The following is a 26,344-nucleotide window of genomic DNA, read 5'->3' as shown; positions in this document are numbered from 1 at the left end:
CACATGCACTTGAAAAAATGTGCATTCTGCTGTACTTTGGCGCAGTGCTCTAGATATGTCCATTAGGTCAAACTGGTTTATAGTGTTATTCAAATGTTTTGTAAGCTTACTGATTTGTCAGTCTACTTATTCTATCAATTACTAAGACAGGAATGGTGATATCTCCAAATACAATTGTTGACTTGTCTATTTTTCCAGTTCTATCAGTTCTATCAGTTTTTGCTTCATAAATCTTGAAGCTCTGGATTTGAAATGCTACCTTTAGCATACAGTAAATTCATAAATATACGTGAGTCTGTCTGTTGAGTCTCCTTCTTGACTATTTTGTTCCATTGATCCATTTGTATATCCCTGAGCCAGAATCACATTGTTTGAATTAACTGTGACTTTAAATAATACTTTGATTATTGCTAACATTCTCTCTTCCCCACAATTACCCTTACTTTTTCTTTTGAAAAAAAATTTTTTGGGGGCACCTGGGTGGCTCAGTTGTTAAGCGTCTGCCTTCGGCTCAGGGCGTGATCCTGGCGTTATGGGATTGAGCCCCACATCAGGCTCCTCTGCTATGAGCCTGCTTCTTCCTCATCCACTCCCCCTGCTTGTGTTCCCTCTCTCGCTGGCTGTCTCTCTCTCTCTGTCAAATAAATAAATTAAATCTTCAAAAAAAATCTATTTAAAAAATTTTTTTTTAATTTCAATTCAATTTAGTTAACCTCTCCTTTTTCAAAAATATCTTGGTTCTTTTTCATGTATTTACTGTTCATTTAGAATGCATGCATCAATGGGTCAAGTTTTTGGTAAGTTACATTTTAAGTGTTTTAACATTTTACATCTCCCTGTTGCTCAGAGGCATTTTTCCTATTGAGATATAGAACAGAGAGTGGCAGACTTTTCCTTTAAAGGGCCTGATGGTAAATATTTTTAGGCTCTATGGGCCATATGATCTCTGCCACTGTTAACCTGGCCATTGCCACTATTGTACAAAAGCAGCCACAGACAATATATAAATGGGCACAAAACTCTATTTATAAAAACAGGCAACATGTTAGATTTGGCCTGTGAGCCATAATCTGATGACCCCTGATAGAGAAAAAAATTAATTTTTACAGTTCTCTTGTCTCCAGACTTCATAATGATTTTTCTAATACTATATTTTAGTTGCATCTATTATTTCTATGTGGGCAAATATACAAACAAAAGATCATTTTGTTCTAACTTTCCAATATATTTATACCAGTTATTCCTTTTTGTAGTCTTTCTGCATTGGCTAGATAACTCTAGAGCAATGCTACAGTGCTAACAGGAGTTACTGTCTTGCTAATGGGAAGGCTCTATGTTTTCACCTCCCAATATGATGTTGCTATTAGTTTATAAGAACTGTTCTTTATCACGCTCAAGTTTCAGATATGGTAGTTACATTAGGTATGCTTTAAGATCCCTTGTAATTCAAATAGTTTCATGATGAGGTCGTTACTTCCTGCTTTTTGATTATAGCTGTAGACAAAGGGGGTACTACACTGAGCAGTCCGTCAGTAGCACTGAGTGCTACTGACCTGTTTCTACTTAATGAATACTTTCCAAATCTTCTGGTTGATTACTTAATCCTCAAGACAACGTTTATAAGAAAAGTAATTCTTCCCAGGGATTAAGAAAAGCAAGTAGGAAATGAAGCTGTTTTGTTTTAGAGTTAGTTAAGGTGTTTTCATTTAAGATTTTTCAATAAGAATAAATCACTGAAATGACCTTTGCATATAAATGTAAAGTTAATTGAAAATTCAATAATGTTCTAGATAGATTAGGGATGAAAAGCCCAAGGAAAAATAAATTACCAAGACTTATATGAGAATAAAACCTACAATGTTTATTTCTGAAAAGCTTTGATCCACCAAGCACAATGCAACTTTAAAAATATGTAATTAAAGTTGAAAGTTAATAAATGCATATATGCTTTTACTTAAATAGTTTAAATGCTCCTCTAAATAAGCATCCATATACTTACAAAGGTGTCAGTGGGAGTTTCATACTCATATTCATATTCTAGGCTAAGACTGATTTGTAGTTGGTAGGAAGCTTAGTATTTCAATTAGTCAAAAGTTTTCAATTTGGAATTCACTTTCCCAAAATGAAATAAAACAAATGCAATCAGTATTTCCATATTGACTTACTTAATTTCCCTGAAAAACTAAAAATTAGTCCAGCTATAAAAATATGAGGCACACATTAAAGAAGAAACATGTTTACCATCAAAATTGTGGAATTTTTCTTTACAAGAACATTTCAAGGCCTAGATAATAAAAATACTTCGAGCAATACATAGTAAGTCTTTTCATTTAAATAACAGCATAGAACCTTCTCAGGAATACTGTAGTACATTATATCTATTATTTTATAATAACAGAGAGAAAATAAAATTAGGGATACAAATATTTAAGGCCAATCATCAAAATGAAATTAATGTTTAGCATAGACTTATTTATATGAACAATGTAAAATAGGTAGAATCGTCAATTTGTTTTAATATAAAATACATTTCTGGGATATAATTATTTCTAAAATGAAAACTATCAAGTTTAATTCAACAAATTCAAATATTCATTCAGCCAAGGGAATAAAATAAGTCTCTTATAAATTCAAGATTTACATTACTATTAGAAATTTTCTCAATATAATACATAGAATATTCTGATCTCCACTGAATTACACTGTACAAAGACACGTAGCAATTGCTTTATAGCTTATAATCAGGTATAACTGGTCACTAAGATTCCTTGACCAAAATATTACTGTAATTGTATGAGGCAAAGTCCTATAACAAGATGGATGTAATAATGGCCACATCTTTTCAAAAATAGAATATGGAAGTTTTCATTTTCATAACTACGACTTTGCTTTTCCAAAACCTAGTTCCCAAAGCCAACTTCTAAATGTTACAGCAGAGGTGGGGCAGTAATGGAAAGAAATGATTTAATGGAACTCTGAAGAAAAAAATAACTATCACAGATCTTAGTTTGAGAAATATATCTGGCGTAAGAGATACACAGAATTATGTAATAATGCTTATATCAAAGTTTATTGGTTAGTTAAAAGGCAAAGAGTAAGAGGCAAGTAAAATGTAATATGTGCTTTTAACAAAGCAGACTGAGTAATATGTTAAGTGTTAGGGTGGGATAGGAAAGAACTCAAGCCAGGCAAAAATCTCTTCTTGGACTTTCTATATAAACATCTATTTTAGTTCTGGACCGCTCACCAGTGTGCTCATGTGACGGAGCGGAGGGACTCTGCCCGCCCATGAAATACTTCCCAGACCAACAGGTCCTTGTGCAGCTGCTCTAGAAAGGCCGCTTGTCCTCTGAGGTCCCTGGGCCCCGAGAGTGTGGAACTATAGGAAAATGGAACCCAATTTGTGTGGAAAGTTAATTCACCCTAATTAGTGAACCGAGTTATTCAAATACCAGCTAAAAGTACAGACTCTAGCTAAAAAACACGGGTAAGTATCTATCTTGAAAAGGCCTGTAAGAGCTCATGATGTGATCTTGCATTTACTGGCCCTACGTTCTCCAGAATAAGGTCAGGGCTTTACAACGTGCTGGAAATCTTCGGCTCCCTGTCCAAATGAAATCTTAGTGAATATAGTTTTAGTCCTTCGTTGGGCTCTGTAATCCCGTCAACGAACAGGCTGCGGTTGTTTTATGCAACTTTGGTTTCGCTGGAAAATGTGGGAGTGTATTTTGATATTATCTAAGTAAGATTAATGGATAAACACTGTTCACCCCAAACCAAATGATGCCGCCTTCAGGGAGTCGTCAGAAAGAAAGTCAATGATACCCCAAGGAGCACACCGTGCACGCAAGCAGAGCCCTTCAGTACAGCCGGGCCGCGTCCTGTATGAGGGGACTCCAAGCCGCTTGGTGATTTCAAATGTGAGGCGACAGATGTCTTTCTTAATCTAAAGTCAGAAGCTTCTCAAGAACTTGAAGCACAACTTTATAACAAAAGAAATACTGCTCCTATATACATATATATGAAAACAACAGAATGTTAAGTAGTTGAATACCAATATCCACTTTCAGAAAACATAGCTGTAATTTTCAACCATAAACGAAAGTTCCTAAAAAGAGCAAATGTTTAACAAGGAACTTCTTTAGGAAAATATATTTTTTTAAATACCAGGAAGAAAAATTATCATAATATAGTGCTTCGTCTAGAATTAGCTAACTCGAGGCTTAACTGAACAGAGGGGAAACTGACCATCTCGATCTCCTTGTATCTCCCTGGATACATCACGTTTAAAAAAAAATTTTTTTTTTTTTTTAGATGTAGCCTCAGGTCTCTCAGGCAACCCAAGTTCATATAAAATGCTTCTTATCATTCAACATTGGCCTAAAAACAAATCAACCTAAGGTTTTAGGAGTTCCTGTTTGTTTTCATTATCCATACTCTCTTGATTCCTCCTCCCAATGATTAATAACTAATCTGTAACACCAATGTCATCTTTTCATGACATGCCAATGACTTCGATAATTTAGTGGCAAGTAAATATCCCAAAACTGCTATCCAGAAACCTACGAATAACTTTATATATGTTAAATAACATGGCATCATGGATGGACAAGGCATGTGTTTGGGCATGGGGAGACTTCAGTTTCCCACCTGGCTCCTCCACATGCTAGATGAATGACCTCACAGGACAGACTTGATTATTCTGAACGTGAAGTACTTCATCAGTAATATCAGAGGAAAATTAATGTCTACCCTAAACAGTGAGAATTCAATGACATCATGTAGGTAAAAGAGATTTACAAATTGTAACATGCTATACATGTTAGTCTTTATATTCACTATTCTTTTTATTAGAATTTATGTAGTGAGAGCTTACCTTCGTTTGAATCATGCCATAACGCTGTTCTCTCATCTGGGTCACTATATTCTTGATGTTGAACTGCAACAGGATGACAGTGATTTTGTATTATTCACAGAGGGGGAAAACACAAGCCCACAGACTGCCAAATGAGTGCTCCATAAGTCTTTCCAGTGAAAGAGATGTCAACATTTAACCAGAAAGGTCTCATTTTCAGCTATAAGAAAAGGTACTATTTTTAACCTAGTCTAATGGATAAGGAAGACTTTAGTTTAAAAAGGTTTCCAGGAAAAAGCAGGAAGTAATCATTTATAATAAGAAATGCTCTCCAAAAGAAATAACAACAAATTTGCCCCTGTGTCTAGTTTTTTGATTCCAAAGGGAAAACTTAAAGCAGCACTATAATTCTGGAAAAGTCTGAAGCATGGAATACTTTTTCTGGCCACATGGTAACACAGCTGTTTCTCATCTAAAGAGCCCTCTCAACTCAAATGGAGACCCTGAGCAACAGTTGGCCTAATACCAGAGTCTGCACCTGTGCATGGAGACCAGCCTACCCAGTGTGGTTGCTGGGCTCATGAAGGTCTGCAAGGGGCTGTTGCTATTCCACAATAAGATGGGTCCAAAAACTGGTAGTCCAGTGTTTAGCAACTCTTCTGGCAACCTGACAGTGATGCAGCATCTAGGAGCATCACCAGTGGGACAGGATATAGACCAGCTCAGGTGCTGCTGAACTTGCCTGCAGAGTCACAAGTGGTGCAAGCTGAGGACCAGTCATGTTCAGCAAGACCACAACGATACATGAAATTATAAGGCTTGTTAACTATAACCCCAAAATATATGAAAATCAGAGAAAATGTAACCATTCCTTTATATTTATAACTTTTCATTCTTATAATAATATAAAATTTTAATTGAGCCATTAAAAATTTTTTTACTGGAATATAGATATACAGTAAGTTGCAAAAATAAATGTACATGGGGATCCTATGAACTCTCCACCCACTCTCTCCCAATTATGTCATTCTATATAACTAAAGTATAATATCAAAACCCGGAAATTGATATTGGTATGATCCATGGAGCCTATTCAGATTTTGCCAGTTTTTCAGGCAATCATTTGTGAGTTTGTGTGTATGTGTTTGTGTAGTTCTGTGCAATATTATCACATGTGAAGACTTAGGTAACTGCAAGCACAATCAAGATACATAACTGTTCCACCACAAGACTTTCTCATGTTATCCATCGGAACTATTCATCCAACCCAGTTCCTCATCTTTGGCAACCAGTAATCTGTTCTCCATATCGACTGTTTTGTTACCTCAAGATTATATGAATGGAATCACATAATATCTAACCTTTTGAGACGGACTTTTTTTTTTCATTCAGCATAATTGCTTTAAGATCTATACAAACTGTTGTATATATCAATAGTTCACTCCTTTTTATTGCTTAATAGTATTGCATGATATGGACATATACTAGTTAGCTGAATCATCAGCTTGTGGAAGGACATCTAGGTTGATTCCAGTTTTTTGGCTATTATGAATAGATCTACTATGAACATTTATATACAGGCTATTGTGTGAATGTAAGTTTTCATTTCTCTGGGACAAACACTCAAGAGTGCTACTGCTGGAGTTATATTGTAAATTTAGCTTGGTTTTGTTTTTCTTTGTTTTAAAGAAATTGTAGGGGCACCTGGGTGGCTCAGTTGGTCAAGCATGTGACTCTTGATTTTGGCTCAGGTCATGATCTCAGGGTCATGAAATCAAGGTCTGTGTTGGGGACTGCACTGAGTGTGGAGCCTGCTTAAGATTCTTTCTCTCCCTCTGCCCCTCCCCCCACCCTGCACTTGTGTTCTCTCTCTAAAGAAAAGAAAAGAAAAGAAAAGAAAAGAGAAAAGAAATTGTAAAACTATTTTTCTAGTATGGGTATACCATTTTACATTTCCACAAGCAACAAATGATTAATCTAGTTTCTTCAACTCTTAATCAGCACTTGGTGGTGTCACTATTTTTTATATTAGTCTTTCTGATAGATATCTAGTGATATTTCATCATAGTTTTAATTTCATTTCCCTAAAAGCTAATGAGGCTGAATATCTTTTCATGTGGTAATTTGTCATCTTTTTATCCTCTTTGGTGAAATGCCTGTTCATATCTTTTGCCTATTTTCTAACTGGGCTGCTTTTTTGTTTTTTGTTCTTCACTACTGAGTTTTGAGGATGCTTTCTATATTCTAAATGTAAGACCTTTGTTGGATATGTGATTTGCAGTTTCTCCAAGTCTGTAGCTTGTCTTCATAGGGTCTTTTACAAAACAAATTATTTTAATTTGCTTTCCCCCTAATATTAGTAATGGCAAGAATGTTCCTCTCACCACATGTATTCAACCCAATACTTAAAGTTCTAGGTAGCTTAATAAGGCCAGAAAAAGAAATAAGAGGCATATGGGTTGGAAAGGAAGAGATAAATCTGTCCCTATTTGTAACTAGAATGACTGTCTACATAGAAAATCCCAAGGAATCTAAAAACAGAACAAAATAGAACCCCCCCCCCAAAAGAACCCTCTTAGAACTAGTGAGGTCAATAAATTCACAGCATATAACATCAACACACAAAAACTTCTACATACTAACAACGAACATGTGGAAGCTGATAGTAAAAACACAATACCATTCACAATTGCTCCAAAGAAAATGAAATAGGATAAATCTAAAAAAATACATAGAGGATCTGTATGCTGAAAATGACAAACTGCTGATGAAAGAAATTAAAGAAGACCTAAATAAATGGAAAGACATACTACGTTCATGGATTGGAGGATTCAACATAGCAAAGATATCATGATGTTCTCCCCAAATTGATCTAAACATTTAAAGAAATGTAGACATAGACAAGCTAATTCTAAAATTTATGTGGGAAAGCACAGACTCTATAAGAGTTAAAGCAATTTTGAAAAAGAATAAAGGAATCACTCTTCCTGATGTTAAGACTTACTATATAGATACAGGTATCTATAGAGTGGTATTGGCAGAAGGACAGACACACAGATCAATGGAACAGAATACAGAACCAGAAAATGGCCCAAACAAACATGCCCACTGATTTTTGATGAAGGTGCAAAGCAATTTGGTGGAGGAAGAATAGCTTTTTCAACAAATGGTGCTAGAAAATTAGACATCTATAGGCAAAAAATAAAAATAAAGGAAAAGTAAACCACGATTTAAACCTCATACCTTATACAAAAATTAACTCAAAATGGATTATGGACTTAAATGTAAAACATAAAACACAGAACGTTTAGAAAACAATATAGCAAAAATTATTTGGGACCTAGGCTAGGTGAGGAGTTCTTTAACTTTAAACCAAAAGCATGATCCATAAGAGGAAATATTAATGAAATGAAATCTCACCGAATTTAAAAATGGTTACTTCTTTGAGAGCCTGTTTTTTTAATTTATAATTTAAGATTAGGCAATTTATGGAAATGAATTTATTCATTTTATATCTTAATTTAATGATGGCAAAACAAGTTTCACTGGACTGTCTTGTGGAGAAAAACAGAGCTTTCTGAATGTAGCTATAGTGGTTAACCAAATGATGATAATGGAAGTAACTTCAAAGAAATGAAGGCAAAAAGAGTTCATGTTCATTTTACTTGGAACTATGATTCCTTATGTATTTAATCTTATAGCCATTATTGATTGTGAATTGCTAAAAACATACCTGTTTTAATTGCAAAGATATACAGGCTAACAAAGCAAAGGAACTATTAAAATTTACTTGTCATTTACCAAAAAAAAAAAAAAGTACGAAGACAAAAGAATTATTTAAAAGAAAATTAAATTTAAAAAACAGAAGCTGATGTTCATTATTTTTCACATGTAACATTAATGTTCTGCAGACTTAGAAAATAGCACTTGGAATTGCTAAGACTAAAAACCCATATACAATTACCAGGACAATGTTGAAAGACTACTGAAGATGTTTTGGAAATTTTGGGTAAATATGTGGCAAAAAGGACAGTTAAAGTACCATTTTCTTTTCTTTTCTCCCCCCCCACCCCCACACTGTACAGCCCCCTTCAGTGCTCACAGCCCACCTGTGAGGAGGCTGGGCAATGGTTCAGGGCTGCACGCTCCTCTGGCAGGTACACTAGGAGAAGCCCACAGAAAGTACCATTCTCTAAAGACACGACAACTTGACAAATTCAGGGACTGGTCAATGATATGAAGTGGTACCATCTTATGAATCAACGCATTCACCACTGCAACTGAATGAATACGGAGATATTGATTAACAGTGACTCTTTCAGCATGTGTGTTATTTGAACATGATGTGCCAAGAAGGAGGAATTCTTCCTTTTTTCTGTTTGATTACTGACAAACAACTAGCTCTCAACTGTGCAGAAATGCAAAGTATTACATTGTCACCAAATGTAATTTGGGGCTTGAGCTTTGTGTAGGATTATGTTTTGGTAGCAGAGCCGCAAGGACAAGAAAGCCATCTGAGGTATTACACAGATCAAGGAATTTGTGCCTGAAGATAAATCACACTGCTTCATCAAGAGAGTCTTACTACAAAGAACAAAAACAAAAACAAACAAAAAAACCAAAATCCTGCCAGGTAAACTCGATAGTGTGCATAGTGGTGTAGTAAGAATTTTTAATTATGTAAAGGCTAATGTGCTAAATTCTGGATTATTCACTTCATTATGTGGTAATATGATAACTGATAATGAACAACTCTTCTTGAGCACTAAAGACTGTTAGAGGAGAAAGGTTGATAAAGAAAGTTTCAACTACAGAGCAATCTCAGTGTTTCTGCAAGATAAGAGCCAGTTTGCTCCCAACATTTTATGGATTTTTAAGCAGGAGTGATTAAAAATGAAAATGGCTATAAAAATAACAATTAAAAAATAAATGGTTACATATTCTCAGCTTTTCATATCCTTTAGAGTTATAATTGATCAAGGAATCTTACAACGTTGCAGGTTACCACCGTCCAGCCTCACATGCATGTACAACTCCCCATGTGAGTTCCACAACACACAAACGGGTCTACACCCTGCTCACTAAGACCAATCCACTCACTGGTCATGCTCTTGGATGTCATGGCAATACAGCAAACTGCTTTGGAAGTTTCTAAATGCTTACTCTCAATTTCTAGGAACTTCTCTTATGGTAGATGACAGACATCCACAGATTGGGGCTGATCTAAGACCACACTGAGTAGCTCTGGTGGACAAAATTTCTGAAAAGAGTAGAAAGGGGCATCAGTAAGAACATTTGACAGTTCAAGGTTCTGTGGAAAGCCAATAAGGAAATAATGGATGTGTTTTCTATTTTTTAATTACTCTCTCAAATCTAAGCATCCTTAATTGCAAAATCACTATTTTATGTACCACTAAGAAAAACACCGTCAATTAAACCTGACTCATTATAAAATACGTTCCAAGTTTAAAGAAGGTATAATGTGGGAGAAAACAGTGCTCCTTAGGATCATGAAGTATAATACTTACAGTTTTCACAGTTTCCACAAAGAAAACAAAATAAGGACAAACAAAAATCAATTATTTAAGAAATTTGGATGGGGAATATATAAAAAAATTATACTAACAAATTTCTGCTAAAAGGATCAAACAAGATTAGTTATGGTAATGGGTAATATGAGACTTCTTACATTTTCAGCATTTTTCAGCACATTGGTCTTTTGGGGGGAGTCGGGGGGACTCTCCAGTTTATATTCCTTCTCTGAGTTTGCTTTGGAAAACCATTCCTCTCTCACTCTCAGCCTTATGGCCTGGAGTAGTCCAGACTGGCCTAAATAGACCAGCATCTCCCACAGTGATTAGTTCAGTGAAGGGGCTACAGCTCAGAAGCAGTTGAAATGTTGGGAGATACTGCTCAAGTTTCTGACAAAAAGAAATTTCCTCTGTCCTCCAAGGAGTTTCAGGGAGAGGTCATTTTCCCACCCTCCCATATAATATGGCCTGAGGATGGTGAGTTCTGGAACCAAAACAGCTATTCTGCTGCCACGGGAGAGAGCCTCCCACTGTTCGGGTTTAACTAGGGAAGGCCAGAGAGCAGAGATTTATTTGTGATGATAATCTAACTGCAGAACCTGCCTGGCCGGGCAAATGCCTGGTCGCCTGCTTTCTCATGCCAGAGGTGTGGTTTTTTGCATTCCTTGTGGTCATAGTGGTAAGAGCCCCGTCTTGTGCCTGCTAATAAACAGATGTCTTCCCCTTTGCACTTCCGCAGAGCAGGAGGAAAAACAGTTCAGTGAGTCAGCCTTTCTGGCCACAAATCTCAGGTCACGTTCCCTAAGCAGTCTAATCAACAATAAAGGTAATAGTATAATTAATATGTGTCTAATTCTTGGGTCTATCTCTCAGCTGTTTCCAAATTTAGAAGGAAAGCAAAGAATTGTTAATGACAGACTCAAACCCAACAATATTATTATCCTTATTTTACACAAGAGAAAACTGGGTTTCGGAGACCATGAGCAATGCACACAAAGTCACCAAAATCTAAAGTATGAAGGAAAACTTGCGGTCCAAGCTAGGGACCTCTCATTAAAACTCTAAAGTCTACATTTTTTCCAACATGCTCATGTGCATGCATTTCTGTTCATTAAAAATAGCCATCCTTCATCAACACACTTTAATAAGATTTAAAAACCTATATGTGTGGGTGGAGGGGAGGAAAGGGACATGAAGTTGCATCCACTGTGCATCTACTGTGTTCCCAACACTGTGCCACGTCCTTCGTGTGCATTCTGTCCTGTAATCATCACGGCCACCTCCAGGAACCTACAGCACTGAATTTAGAAGCAGGTCCCCAAAGTTCACAGGCTTTCTCTTTACTGAGTTCTCCTGGAGGCCAAATCTCAGTCTCCAGGTACTAGAAGGCTGTTACAAGTAGTGTTTACTAACAGCATCAGTTATCTGTTGAATTCACACACTTACTGGAAAGTTCTTTTCAATGGCACAGAACACAACATCCACACATAGGAACACCCCCGTCCGGCCCACGCCAGCACTGCAGTGAACAAGGATAGGTCCTGTAAGATGGCTCTTCCTCACATAACGCACGTACTTTATGAAGCCATCTACCGAGGCAGGAGTGCCATGGTCTGGCCAGCTGGTGAACTGCAAGTGTTTTACAATGTGACTACTTCCTGTCTGTGGAGAGAGAAGGGGAGGGAGAGAAGGGGAGAAAGAGGGGGAGGGAGGAGGAAGGAGGGGACGAGAACTTCTTATATTAAAGACCTCAATTCAAATTCTAATATACTACTACTACTACTAATAATAATAATAATAACAATGGCTCCATGGTCATACAATAATGAAAATCACAATACGAAAGGAAGTATGATTTCAGCACTCGCAAAGTAGCAGGTACTATGCTAGAGACTTCACATGCATTCTTTCATTTAATCCTCGTGTCAACTGTGGGAGGTAGGTACTGTTTTATCCCCATCCTACAGATGAAAAAGTAAGGATTAGGGTGACTGGGAGATGCACGCTAGGTTCAAAGGCTCACATGTTTAGAGCTGGGACTATAATGTAGGCCTCCTGAATTCAAATCTACCATCTTTCTTCTGGACCATGGTACTGCAGAAAAACTAAGAACCCAAAAATCTCAGAGTGAAAGATGGCCTAACACGTTAAGAAAAGCATTCTATCTTAGTTTAAATATTATGATACAAAATTTAATTAAAACAGGTAGGTGCTGCCAAGTTGCTCGACCAGCAGGGCCCCTACCTCTTCTGGTGATGAGGACAGGGTAGTGATGACCAAGTGAGTGGACTGTGCCCCCACTCCTGTGCTGAGCCCCCTGGAAATACAGTCATGAACCCTTCCTCAGAGTTGACAGATAAAGCACTTTGAGTTTACCCATCGTCCCTTCCAAAGCGGGAGCGTTTCCCAGTGTGGAGCCCTCATTTTACTTCACTGGGATCCCTTGTGGGAAAACTCAGGATGGGCTTCTTACTCCTCCCCCCCTAATGCACCCATTTTTCCTAAGTTTCAAACAGAAATAAGTTTTCCCAAGTTCTGAATAGAAAATTCTGTTTGAATCACTGGTACATGAGATTGAATGATGCCAACAACCCTTGCAAAGCTTGTGAAGGCACAAAGTTGAGGACGCTCTAACCCTACCACATATTTCGGGGCTTCAATCTCTCCTGCTACTGGTGACCACTAAGAATCTGCACAAAGGTGGACCTCACCACTTTCCTGACCTAATACTACTCAGACAGGAATCCTGATGCAGATTCTTCAAACATGAACCCCATGGTTCTAAAGCTTGTGGGCCTCAGCCCAAAGGCCACCAACCCCTTGCCAAGGCTCCACAGCATTTGAGTCCTTGCAAACAGATCATTCCTCTGTACCTCCCACCTGCCTATACTCTCCAAGCAGGCTGTCTTTCTTCTGCCATAACATATGCCTCACAAGTCAGTTACAACTTCCTTTCCCTCTAGACCCTCAAGAGCTGAGACTGTATCTCTAGCACCTGCCACAACACCTGGTTAATATAGGAGGGAATCAACAAGTTATTAGGGGAGTGAGGGCTGAGGCGAGTCCCCAGATGCACAACCAAGCACAAGGCCTAGCACACAGCCAGCAAGTGTCGGTCATCGTTCTTGGCCTCCCTGGTCACCACCTATGGGCTGATCCTCCTCATACTTTTCAATTCTATCTTTCCCTCCCACCCTACTCCTTTATCTCATCAACTTCTCCCTTTGCACGCAGGTGCCCCATCCCATAGTAAACTCTTTGAAACCCCTATCATTTCCCTAAAAGCTTCTTCCATTTCCTTCCTTGCCTCCCATAGCACTGCACTCTCTGAAGCAATCCCCCACCCCAATGGTGGCCACCTACTCTCCCGTTCTCCAGGTTCCACAGGGCATAGAAATTAGGTTGCGTACTCCTTGCTGCCCACTCCTGTTTCCAATCCATTTCTTCTTGTGTAAAAAACCTCCTCCCTTTTGAGTTTCATATCTTGTAGCTTCATACCTTCATCCTCTCATTGTTATTACCCAGTGGCTTTAGCCTCCAGTTAATCTGCCACATTCACTGAAGACCTTGACCTTCCCTCTCCCACAGACTCTGACATCATCCAGGGCAAACCTGGCATCTCAACAGCCCAACGGACACTCTAGCCTCACAGCATTTGTATTTCTCTCTTGCAGAGGAGACTACTCGTTCCTTCTAGTCCTCCCAGTGATGGTCACTCCTTGAACTTATCATTACCTATAATGTCCAGTATCAAAAATCTTCCAATTCTTAAACTCCAACATCACGTTGTGACCAGAAGCTCATATGCTACCACCTCATTTGTGCCTTACTTCTACTCCAACAACAATGTGACCAAATGGAGCTCCTCTGTCTGATTATGCCCTCCACTTACTCCTACTTGACCGCCTCCTGGTTCCATTTGTCCCTCTAAATTTAGACTTCATGGCTGATTATCTGAATCATTTTCTTACCAAACTGTTAACGCCTTTCATCCTTTGAATTTTACCACACATAGGGGACAACATCCCACACAGGGTCAATCCCATAACCTGTGTTCAGGAATCCCACAGTCAGGCTGCTGGAAAAAAAATAATCGTGTAGGTACATATTTTATTGCTATTGAAAATTTATGGGTTCCAACTTCAGCACTTCCAGCAGCCCTTTTCCTAGTTATTGTTTGGACTCCAATCAACTTCTTTGGTGATGACTCATCACTCTTGTCAGGCTTCCTGTTTAACTCCCATCCCCTTCATTCCTGTTGAATACATGTAATGCCTACTTGCTAATCAAATCCACTTAGAGCAATGTAACTCATCACTTTCTCCTATAAACCATTCCTTTCCTATTTTTTTTGAATCTATTAAAGCAAGAAATCTATGAGTTATTCTAGATCAACACTTCCCAAAAGAACTTTCTACAATGATGCAAACGTTCTACATCTGTGCTGCCCAATATGATAGCCACTAGTGACATCTAACTAAATACTAGAAATGTTGCTACTGCAAGTGAGACACTGAATTTGTTGTTTCATAAAGTTTAAATAATTTAAATTTAAGCTTAAATAGCCACATGTAGCTATTGTATTGGATAGCTTAATTTTGACCACTCCTTCTGATCACTTGTAAGTCACAAGTCATTAAAAAAAGTCACAAGCCATAAGTTACATATAAGTCTGCCAATTTTATATGAAAAAACACCAAAGTCTCTGCTTTTCTTCTCAATGCCAACTGCCCTGGTTGATCATGGCACCTGCTTACTGAAATTCTTCAATGTCTCCCAATTATCTTCATAATGAAGTTTGTGCTCCTTAGCCATCATCCAAGATATTTGGATGTTATAATAACATATTTCATGTTATGACTAGTCGCTGCTTACTTTCTACAGCCTCATCTCACCTCTCACTATTCCCTGGCATTAAACTTTTACATTCCGGAAACACTTAACTACCAACAATTCTTTATACATACCCCATGCTATTTTAGATCTTGATTACCTACCTTTTCTTTCCATCTTTCTCATTTGGGTAGTTCTCAATCCAGGTGTTCCCTCCTCCAGCAAATCTTCCCCCAAACCCTACGTGAAGCTACGTACTTCCCTTCCAGGCCCTCAAAGCATCCCACACTACCATGAAGCACAGTAACTGGAAGTATCAGTAAGCATACCCAAATCTCCAGTACTCGGTAAAGTGGTGATAGTATCTGGCACAGTGGTTAGTAATATACCTTAGAGACTCAATACATCTCTGTCACACTCAGCAGAAGCAGCCAAACGGCATCCCAGGATTATACTCTTGCTCCCTGCCCCACCTCCCCTGTTTAGGTTTTTCATCTCTCCAGTCAGAGTTTGGTTAAGCAGAAGCAGACACGGTGGTGTCTTAGTTTCTGGTACGAGGGAGAATTAAAAACTGGTACTAGGGAGAATTAAAAATAAGTTACTCAAAAAAGTATCCCAAGTCTATAACATATCTTAATCCTAACTTCTCATCCTGACATGTGGCTTATCTAATCAAATATATATCTCATACTGATTTTTTAAAACTTACAGACTTCTTCACAACTTGAAATATTCGGATGATGAAATATTGAAGTATCTGCAAGTTCTCCAGGAAGATACGACAGTTTTTCAATTCCAAAGGCTTCTTCACAGAAATGGGCCAGTAATGGTGGCATTTGATAATTCCACTTTCTATCTCTCTGGTTATCATGACAATAACATTAGAGTTATTCTCTAAAACCATTTGCCAAAAGTCATCTATGGTACCTGGCAGTGGTCCTTGAGAAGCAATATAAAAATACTCTTCTCCAGAATTGACTATTCTAATATAGCTAGCATTGATGTAGTCTTTGTTTTCTCCAAGAGGAACACGTGTTGAATCATCTATCATAAAAACAGAAATATCTGGTAGATAAAGGAAAAGTAGGAGATACAATACACCCTGGATTCATGAATGTATTTCACACTGATAAACTGGTAAATCCATTTCTCTCTTTGACCACGAGAGAAGATGGCACAGGAGGAGTTATATGAGTCCATGAATTTAAATTCTTCCCTCCCCCAAACCTATTGGCATGACCTATAAAATACACAATGAGGAGTGTTTTTTGTTTTCATCTGTTTCTACTAAACAGAGAAGGATGCCATCAGTGTCCAGACACTTTGGGAGATTTCTGTTAGATATGGCACAGGTAGGATGAGGCCAAAGGAGTTACCTACTAGTCTGCAACTGAACACAGCAAAGGAGAAGCCCTCTGAGGGAGTAAGTGAATGCCATTCTCCTACAAATCCAGAGAACCTGCAAGTCCAGAGCAGTAAGGGCCAGAATAAAAAAAAAATTGACTGTGTTAGTTGATCAGTTACAAACCCAAGGATTAATGGAATTCTACCAATGCCCCAAATACATGGCAGCCGACTTCTATGTCCACCCTCAGCGTTCACTGGGTGAAGCAGCATGCTAATTAAAGCAAAGATATTGTGGCAAAATGATGCTATGAAGGGATTCGATCCAAGTAACATGGAACTCACCTAACATGGACTCCTGCAACAAATATGAAAGAGGAAGCCCAACTTGGCCTACTCATAAATTTCACTGGCCCCGGAGCTCTTTCTTCATTTTACATAAACAGCTGGACCTCTGGCTTGACCACTGCTCCCACATGGATAACAATAAATGCCCTCAGCAGACGATGGACCCTCCCTGCCATGCACTGGTCCCACCAATAGCCCCTCCCTCCTACTCAAGAGTCCTGTAGACTACTTATCTGACCAATAGGGTATGACCAAGATAACTCAACAGGGCCTTACACAGTTTCTGACAGAACCCTTCTCAGATTCCAACACAGCAAACATAAACTTCCCCTTACAAATACAAATAAATTGGAAAAACAATCACTAGATACATAAAGATAGCCAGTTCATCACAAAAGGAGACAATTAAAAAAAATCATAGCAAATGTTTTCCTTTCTATAAGAGGGAAGAATACTTTAAAAACTCCTATTTTTAATTAAAATGAAACCAGAAAGAAGATTATTATTTAAAAGAACAACATACATCTATGGTAACGGACATGTTATATTATCAAATTACAAAGGAGGTAACAAAAGCATTATAGTGAGATCTTTCATCATGTATGTACATATATATATATATATATATATATATATATGCATATATACAAATATATCATATAAATAATAATAATAAACTTGGCAAGTATTCACCAAAATGTTAGTAGTGGCTATTTTATTATCTAAATTTTTATAGTGAACATATACTACTTTATAGTAGAAAAGCATTTTTTTATTTTTAAAAGGGAGATTAAATGTGTGAAAATTAAATAATCTACAATAATAAAAGCTTGCTTTCAAATAAAAACCACAATTAGTCAATTACAACCTCTGAAGTGAGAAGTGAACGGAAAAACAAACATCAGTGATTTAGAAAACTGGCTTAAGGAATTTTCCCAGAGCTCAGGAAAAAAGATGAAAAACATGATATAGTATTAAAATGTTAAAGGGTACAGAGCATGTAAAAAATACATAAAGGGAATTTCAGAAGCAAATTATGGAATACACAGCAGGAAAGAAATAACTCAAGTGATCACAGGAGAAATGTTCCCCCAAGAGAAGAGACAATTGTAGAATTTAGTGCAAACATCCACACCAGGTCCAGGCAACATGTATGTACTCTGCATACATCACCTCATCTGAACATCAAAACAATCCTTTGAATGAAGTACATTATCCATTCTTTTCAGACGAGAAGCCTTTACTCAAAGAGGCTAAGTAATTTGTTCCGTATTATGCAGCAATTCTTCTAAACTCCACTGTCCACAAATAGGTCCATGATCTGCTGCCCCTCAAGGAAGACTCAAGTTTGCAGATGGAAAGACCACATCAAAGAAAGACAAAATTACTGAAGACAGCCACTAAGACCTCAAGACTAGCAGAGCATAAGGAAGGAGAGCACAGGAAGCAAAACTTTGCTACTGGATCACTAGAGGTCTCAGTGCGTTGTACTACTTCCATTTCCAGTCCTCGATTCCTGAATCCTGGCTATGGCAGAAATAGCAATGTAGGGGCGCCTGCGTGGCACAGCGGTTAAGCGTCTGCCTTCGGCTCAGGGCGTGATCCCGGCGTTATGGGATCGAGCCCCACATCAGGCTCCTCCACTATGAGCCTGCTTCTTCCTCTCCCACTCCCCCTGCTTGTGTTCCCTCTCTTGCTGGCTATCTCTATCTCTGTCGAATAAATAAATAAAATCTTAAAAAAAAAAAAAAAGAAATAGCAATGTATACTGGATGCTAATCTGGAGCATATACAACCTCCAAGAGAACATTGCCCCAGCCCCTTGAGGTACGACCACCTAGCTGGCACTGCAACCGAGTCTTCAAAAAGCTATTTCACTGCTCTATCAAGCCAGCTGCTTCAAAAGGATGAGGACTATGTTAAGACCAGTGAACTCCATGAGCATGAGCCCACTGCCACAGATCATTTGCCTTCAGGTAAGCTCCTTGAACAGAAGCAAAGTTGTGTGGACTACCATGATGTTAGGTAAGGCATTTTGTGGGTTCATGGATGGTAAATTTGGCAGAAGTACTGCATGCAGGGAAGGGAAATCCATATAGTGTCTATTCTGTAAGAAAAGCACTGAAAAACAGCACTGTTCCCTCTACAATAGAAGTAGCTCAATGTAGTCAACCTGTCATCAGGTATCGGCTGAACAGCCTGGGAAGCGGTGCCATGTTGGGGCCTCAGTATTGAGATCTGCAGTGGGCAAACTGGACATTCAGCAGTGACTATAACAAGGTCAGCTTTGGTGACAAGAAGTTCATGTTGCTGAGCCTATTTATTCATAACTTCTATTCCCACCAGCATGTCCACTTTGTTCAAGAATCCATTGGGTAATGACAGGATTGGCTAGGAAAGAGACTGGTATGCACAGAATGGGTCATAGCCACCTGATTATTAAAATCCTCTCTTTCAGTCACCTTTCAATGAACATTCCCATATGACACAAATATGTTCATGTTTTTTGCCCATTCAGAGAGGTCTTTCCACACACTTCCTCCTCAGACCTCCTTGTAACTAACTTTCCAATCATGTTCCTTCCAAGTCCCTAACCATCCAGTGAAGCCACTGGCCACAGATCCAGAACTGGTACAGATTTGTACCGCTGGCCATTGTTCCTTCTAAGCAAAATGGACAGCCAAGTATACTGCTAAAAGTTCTACCAACTAGGAAGATTTCCCTTCATCACTGTCCATCAAGGACGTCCCCTCCAAAAAGGCTGTGATGTTGCTGCTGTCTACTTCCAGATGGTGCCTGCATATGGTGCAGAACCCTCAGTAAACCACGTCCTCGTTTTCTCTTCCTTGGTCAACTAATTATAGGGAACTCCTCATGAGGCCACAGATGCAGGCTGGAAAAGAGAAGGTAATGTAGCAGGAAAGAGGACCATGGGCATTTTGTCTCCTTCATCTAACTTACTTGTGCCTTCAAGCCCCCCTGTATATACCACTTCCGTTTGATGATGGAATGCTGCTGTGCACGCTCTACTTTCTGGGTTGATGGCCTGTGGTTAAGTGTCCAGTCTCTACTAATAGCCCATAGCAGGGCAAAAACTGTTCTTAAAACAAGAGTAGTTATACACAGAGATTGGCAGAACTTTGTTCTAATAGCCCATGGCATGAGCTAAGATTCACCTATAGGGGCCTGTCACAGGCTCCAAACAGTATCCCTAGCTGCCGCTGCCACTGCCACTGCACCTACTGGATCGTATGGTCCAAGTGGCAGAGCGACTTGCACAGCAGCCTGGACTTGTTATAGAGCTTTCTCTTATTCTCGGTCTCACTCAAAACTAGTCTTAGTAATATGAGCCTGGGTAGCACACCAAAATGAGGAATATGTTGTCTCCAAAGTCCAAAGAGGTCAGTAGGCATAGTACCTCTTTGGGCTATAGGAGGGCCAGATACAACATCTTATCCTCCTTAGACGGGATTATTGTGGCATTCCCTACACCACTGGACCTCTAGAAATTTCAGTGAGGTAGAATTTTCGTTGGACTCATTTTTCCCCACTGTGACTCACAAATGTCTTATGGATAAGTCTGGAGTAGTTAATTGCTACTTCTTATTCCGTAGATTCAATCAGCAAAATGTCATCAATATAATGGACCAGTGTGATGTCTTAAGTAAGGGAAAGGTAATCAAGATTCCTGGGAACTATAACATATAGGGCTGGAGAAAGGATCTGTTCCTGAGATAGGGCAGTGGAGGTGTATTGCTGGCCTTGCCAGCTGAAAGCGAACTGCTTCTGGTGGTCTTTACTATGAGATATGGAGAAAAAGCCCCTGCCGGATCAATAGGTATACACTAGATACGAGGGAATGTGTTAATTTTCTAAACGAAATTACATCTGGTACAACAGATGCAGCTGGAGTCACCACCTGTTTATGTTTATAACAATCTGTCATTCTCCAAGATCCACTTGTTTTTTTCACAGGTGAAATAAGTGAGATGAATGGGGACGTGATGGGAATCACCGCCCTTGCACCTTTTAAATTCTTGATGGTGGCACTAATCTCTCTGCCTCAGGAATGTAGTATTGCTTTTACTTTACTATTTTCCCAGATAGAAGCAGATCTACAGGCTTCCACTTGGCCTTTACCAAGTGGAGCCATAACTGGCCTCACTGCACAGGTCAGAGAACCAGTGTAGGGATTCTGCCAGTTGCTGAACAAGTCTATTCCAATTATGTATTCCAGAACTGTAGAAATAACCACAGTGGTTCAAAATCCATTGGACCCACTATGAACTGGACCCAAGCTAAAACTCCATTGCTTATCTGACTTCCATAAGCACCACTCTTACTGGTGGGCCAGGGTGACACTTCTGGTCTCCCGGAATTAGTGTCAGATTAGTGCCAGTGTCAATAAGTACTGGCAAAGAAGACTCTTCAGCGTTTAGGGGTTTGATGTGCCCATCTTCACCAGGATCTTCCCATATGTTTCCATTCTAATTTTCAGAATCTCGTTCCTTCTCAATCAATGACCTCCCTTTAAAAGTAAATACCTTGCAAGGTGGGGAATTTGATTTGCATAGTAAGTCAGCCATTTACAGGATGAGACTCTGGGTTTGATTTCAGCAGTCTCAGCTCCATGGCTATAGGAGATAAGGTTTCTTTCAGGGAAAACATGAAAATTTGTAGGCAATTTATGTGGTGCTTGGGCTAGAAATTCAAATCCCTGAGATCATTCTTTTTTTTCCCTACTTTGCCCAGCATAATTAGAAGCAACGAGCTAATCTCATTACGATTGTTAGTTTGACAAAAACGTTGTAAGGTATGGAATACACAGTCATCCAGACCTTACTTCTTTTTTTTTTTTTCAAGATTTTTATTTATTTGTCAGAGAGAGAGAGAGAGCACAAGCAGGTCCCAAGGTGGGACTCAATCCCAGAACCCTGGGAAAATGACCTGAGCCAAATGCAGACGCTTAACCAACCGAGGCACTCAGGCGTCCCAAGTCCAGACCCTGCTTCTTATAAGGATTTGAAAAGGAATACCCAGTGATGGGATCTTGGGGTCATGGGATGAGCCCCACTTGGGCTCTGGCTCTGTGGGGAGTCTGCTGGAGGTTCTCTCTCTTCCTCTGCCTCTGGCCCTCCCCCTGCTTTCTCTCTCTCTCAAATAAATAAATCTTAAAAAAAAAAAAAAAAGAAACAAACATACAGTGACCTCACCCAATGTATGGAGTATGGATGCTTGTTAAATCTCTCCCTTAGAGAGCTGTATTTTTCCAGCTATCTATATATTATAATGGTAAACTATACAAAATATTAAAAGTGTGATATATCCTCGGCACTCACTCATAAGCCATTTTTAAGTGTATAGAGGTGTAATTTTTATACATGCACATCTATGAAACCAATACTAGAAGAGAGGTAATAGAACATCTCCATCACTGCTAAAATGTTCTCATGCTCTTTGGTAATCTATCCTGCTTACTCCACTCCTGCTGTCGAGGCAACCTCTGATAAACTTTATGAATTTGAATTTTCTAGAATTTTACGTAAATGGAGTAATACAGTGTATTCGTCTGCTCAGATTGCCATAATAAAATACCACAGACTGGAGAGCTTAAACAACAGACATTTATCTTCATGGTTCTGGAGGCTAGAAGTCCAAGATCCAGGCATCAGCAGGGTTGGTTTCTTGTAAGGCCCTCCCTTGGCTTGAACAGGCCTGCCTTTTGTCGTGACCTTATGTGGCCTCACATTCCTCTGTGTCCATACATCCCTGGTGTCTTTTGAGTGTCCTAACTCCTCTTCTTACAAGAATACCAGTCAGATTGGATTAGGGAACAACTGAAGGGCCTCATTTTGTTTTAATTACCTCCTTAAAGGCCTATTGCCGAGAACAGTCACATTCAGAGGTACTGGGTATTGGTGTTAATCTTTAACATATGAATTTCGAGGGAACACAATTCAGTATATAATGTATGGTATATACTCTTTTGATTGGCTTTTTTCACTCCACATTATTATTTTGAGATTCATCCATGTTGCTGCCTATCTCATTAGTTTACTATTTTTTAGAGCTGAGTGGTACCTGCTGAATGGGCGTACCAAATTTGTTTATCTACTCTCCTATTGATGGATATTGGGTTGTTTTCAGGTTTTTGTTTTTGCAAATAAAAATGATATGAACATTCATATACATGTCTATATGCAGATACATGCTTCAGTTTCTCTGAGGTAAATACACAGGAGTGGAAATGCCAACTCACGTGGTAGATATATGCTTAATATTATAAGATACTGTTAAGCCCTCTTCCCTTGTAGCAGGTATGAAATGTATTTTATTATAGTTTTGTGTTTTCCTCATGATTAATGATATTGAGCATCTTTTCACATATTTGTCATCCATGTATCTTCTTTGAAGAGGTCACTCAAGTCTTTTGCTCACTTATTGTTAGGTTATTTGTCCTCATATTGAGTTGTAGAAATCCTTTATCTATTCTAAATACAAGTCCTTTGTCAGATAAAGTCCTTTGTTTTGAATGTATTTTTCTCCCAGTCTGTTGCTTGCCTTTTCATTTTCCTAAGAGTGTATTTTAAAGGGCAATATACATTTTTTTTAACCAAAGAAGTCTAATTTTTTTCTTTTATAGTTTGGGGTTTTTGTGTCCTATTAAGAAAAACTCTTCCAAACTCAAGGACACTATACATTTTTCTCAAGTATTCTTCAGAAGTTTTATGACCTTAACTCAAATTAGGCCTATGATCTATTTTGAGTTAATTTTTATATAAGCTGTGAGGTAAAGGTATAGCTCATTTTTTAATATATGAATATGTAATTGTTCAGAACCGTTTGTTGAAATTATCCTTTCCTCATCACTTGCATCCCTGAATTCAGATATTATCATCTACGCTGCCTTCCTTGCATGACTGCAGACAGCACTCAATGAGATATGTGTAAACATGCTCCGTAAAGCGGAAACTAACAGAAATCTAAGTCACTCTCATTATTAGTTAGTTCTGAGTAGATCCTAACCCAGACGAGTAACAGAAAAAGTATTAGGCCAGAAGTCAGAAAACATGACCTGTGGTATGTCCCCACTCCTTTATTAGCCTTCGAAACACCTTTTAACCTCAGAACTTATTCCCTCTTCTCTGAAGTAGGTTTATTATGGTATCCAGTGGTCTACTTCAGAGATATTTTATGAAGATTATATAAAAGTATGCATTTTTAAATGCTTTGCAAACTGTGAAGTGCTATAGAAATACAAAATGTTGTCTTTATATCTAAAAATCCCTATTACTGCCTTGCATAGTAGCACAGGGCCAAAAATATGACCATGAAGCTGAAGCTGTACAAAAGATCTTTTTTTTTATTATATTATGTTAGTCACCATAAGATCTTAATAACCAATAGGACAAATTATGGTTGTTCATAATCTTTTCCAGGGCAGCTATTTCTTCTATAACTAACCACGTTCTATTAGAATTTCACTCCCAGTATTACTACTTTTCCTTTCTTTGCTTCAATTTCATTTTTGTTGACCAAACAACTTTTGATAATCCATTTTTATAAAATGTGCTGTGGGCTTATCACTGAAAAATAAGGAGGCAACACAACTACATGCTTTGCTATCTGTGCGTGAGCTGAATAACAGACACAGAGTGACCAACTGTAGACATATTTTAAAAGGAGTAAAAAAAAGAAAAAACAAAAAGAGAAGTGACATGATCAGTGATCATGATGAGCATCTGTTATTTACATAGTAATTTGCAGACTGAAGAGTTAGGCGTGAAGTTTGTACTTCATGCAATTACTCGCAGTTAATATACTGTAATTACTGAAATTTGAATTGTGTTGTTGAGGGACTGGTGCTCTTTAAACGCACTAACTGAAATTTGTGCATACTGGAGCCATGGAAAGTGAGGACTGCATATATTTGCAGCGTCCTAAGATGTGTGAATTCTCCGGTTAGTCTTCTCAGCATTTGAAAAGAGGGAAAATTAAATTATTTCTCTGGCTTTCTTGATTGCTTAGGAACCTTCTCTATTAATTCAAGAAGCATGTGGTAAAGAAATCAAAGAAACTTTCTATGATTGTCACTTAAGTAGGCTTATTTGAAATTAAATTACACTGTGGTATAAGGTAGCTCAATCGGTGGACTTTGAAACAGAACTTGGCTTAATAACTGTTGATTTTAAGAGAAAAGCAAAAAGTTTTACATGATCTTCCCTAGTTTTAATCATTGAACAATATTGTTCATATCTTTGCAACTCTCTTCTCTTTAGTTATTACTCTTCTTGTACCCAGAGTAAATAGTTCAAGCCAGATCAAATGTTAAATGTACCCCATATCCTAAAACAAGTTTCTTAAAATCCCCGGAGCCTCATTTTTTTTAAAGATTTTTTTTTTTTAATTTTTAGAGAGAGAAAGAGCACGAGCAGGAAGGGCAGAGAGAGAAAGAGAGAGAATCTCAAGCAGACTCCACACTGAGCATGGAGCGCGATGGGGGGCTCAATCTCACGAGCCTGAGATCAGTACCTGAGCAGGAACCAAGTGTTGGACTCTTAACTGACTGTGCCACCCAGGCACCCCCTCCAGAGCCTCATTTTAAAGGCTTGTTTACATTCAGTTTTGTGAGGGCTAACTGCACATGCAGGGATGGGAAGTATATACTTGGGACCTCTGACCTCTCAGAGTAGCACCAAATTATTGGCATTATCTCTTAAATGTCTAATAGCGGTTCATTACCATGATTTCAGAAATACTCTTCAATGTATTTCTGTACATTCTCCCCACAGAAAGTAGCAGAATAAATTATTTTAATTATCTGGGAAGGTATTCATTACTTTTATAATCATAAGTTGTTTTAGATCTGAATGAACCAACTAAACATAAAGGTATTGATCCAATTATAGCAGTCACTGTTCTACCCTAATTTCTATCATAACCACCTCAAGTCCAGTGGGAGAAACAGGAACATAAATAGATACTTAAAATATAATTTGTAAGTTGGGAAGAACAGCACAAGATGGTATGAGGCTATTGGAGAAATAGTCAAACCTAGCTTTGAGGAAAATAAGGAAGGTCTGTCTGAGATAGCTCTGAAAGACAGTAGGAATGACCTCAGCAAAAAAAGGGAGGATGGATCGTTCTTGCAAGAACTGTGGGTTCAAGGGCCTGGAGACAGGAGAAAGAGAATGAATTCTAGAAACCAAAAGAAGTCTGTGAAAAAGCTGAGACAAGAAAGGTGAAATTTATGCCATGATGCTAAAGAGCTTTACTATGATAATAACAGAGAGCCAAAGAAGAGTTTTGAAGGGATTTGTGTTTTAGAAAATCATTTCAGTAGCTGCCGTGAATAGATGGCATGGAGGTAGTAAAGAAGACAGACCAGCTGAGAGATGAAACAGGTTCAATCTAAGTTAGCAACAGTGGGAAC

At 38.4% G+C, this 26,344-nt stretch overlaps 1 protein-coding gene and 1 non-coding gene across 3 annotated transcripts; both read right to left on the bottom strand.

Annotated features, from left to right (window-relative positions):
- Positions 1–3,941: 3,941 nt before the first annotated feature.
- On the bottom strand, positions 3,942–16,270 carry LOC103667891 (protein tyrosine phosphatase non-receptor type 20). 2 transcript variants are annotated; one of them, XM_008696152.1, is made up of 4 exons: positions 15,929–16,270; positions 11,833–12,048; positions 4,877–4,939; positions 3,942–4,007 (listed from the first exon to the last, which is right to left on the bottom strand). In XM_008696152.1, exons 1-4 carry the CDS (start codon positions 16,268–16,270, stop codon positions 3,942–3,944), a joined length of 687 nt encoding a protein of 228 aa, XP_008694374.1. The 2 variants fall into 2 exon arrangements, with proteins under 2 accessions (XP_008694374.1, XP_040480676.1); XM_040624742.1 differs by lacking the exon at positions 11,833–12,048 and having other exon boundaries at positions 15,929–16,123.
- On the bottom strand, positions 8,931–9,063 carry LOC121101324. The gene has a single exon (XR_005833327.1). It is a non-coding gene; the product is annotated as a small nucleolar RNA SNORA42/SNORA80 family (small nucleolar RNA).
- Positions 16,271–26,344: the final 10,074 nt, after the last annotated feature.

Source organism: Ursus maritimus, unplaced genomic scaffold, assembly GCF_017311325.1.
Source record: "Ursus maritimus isolate PB19 unplaced genomic scaffold, ASM1731132v1 scaffold_7, whole genome shotgun sequence".
Lineage (NCBI taxonomy): Eukaryota > Metazoa > Chordata > Mammalia > Carnivora > Ursidae > Ursus > Ursus maritimus.
The sequence above is the reverse complement of the archived record's forward strand: the minus strand, read 5'-3'. Positions and strand labels throughout refer to the sequence as shown.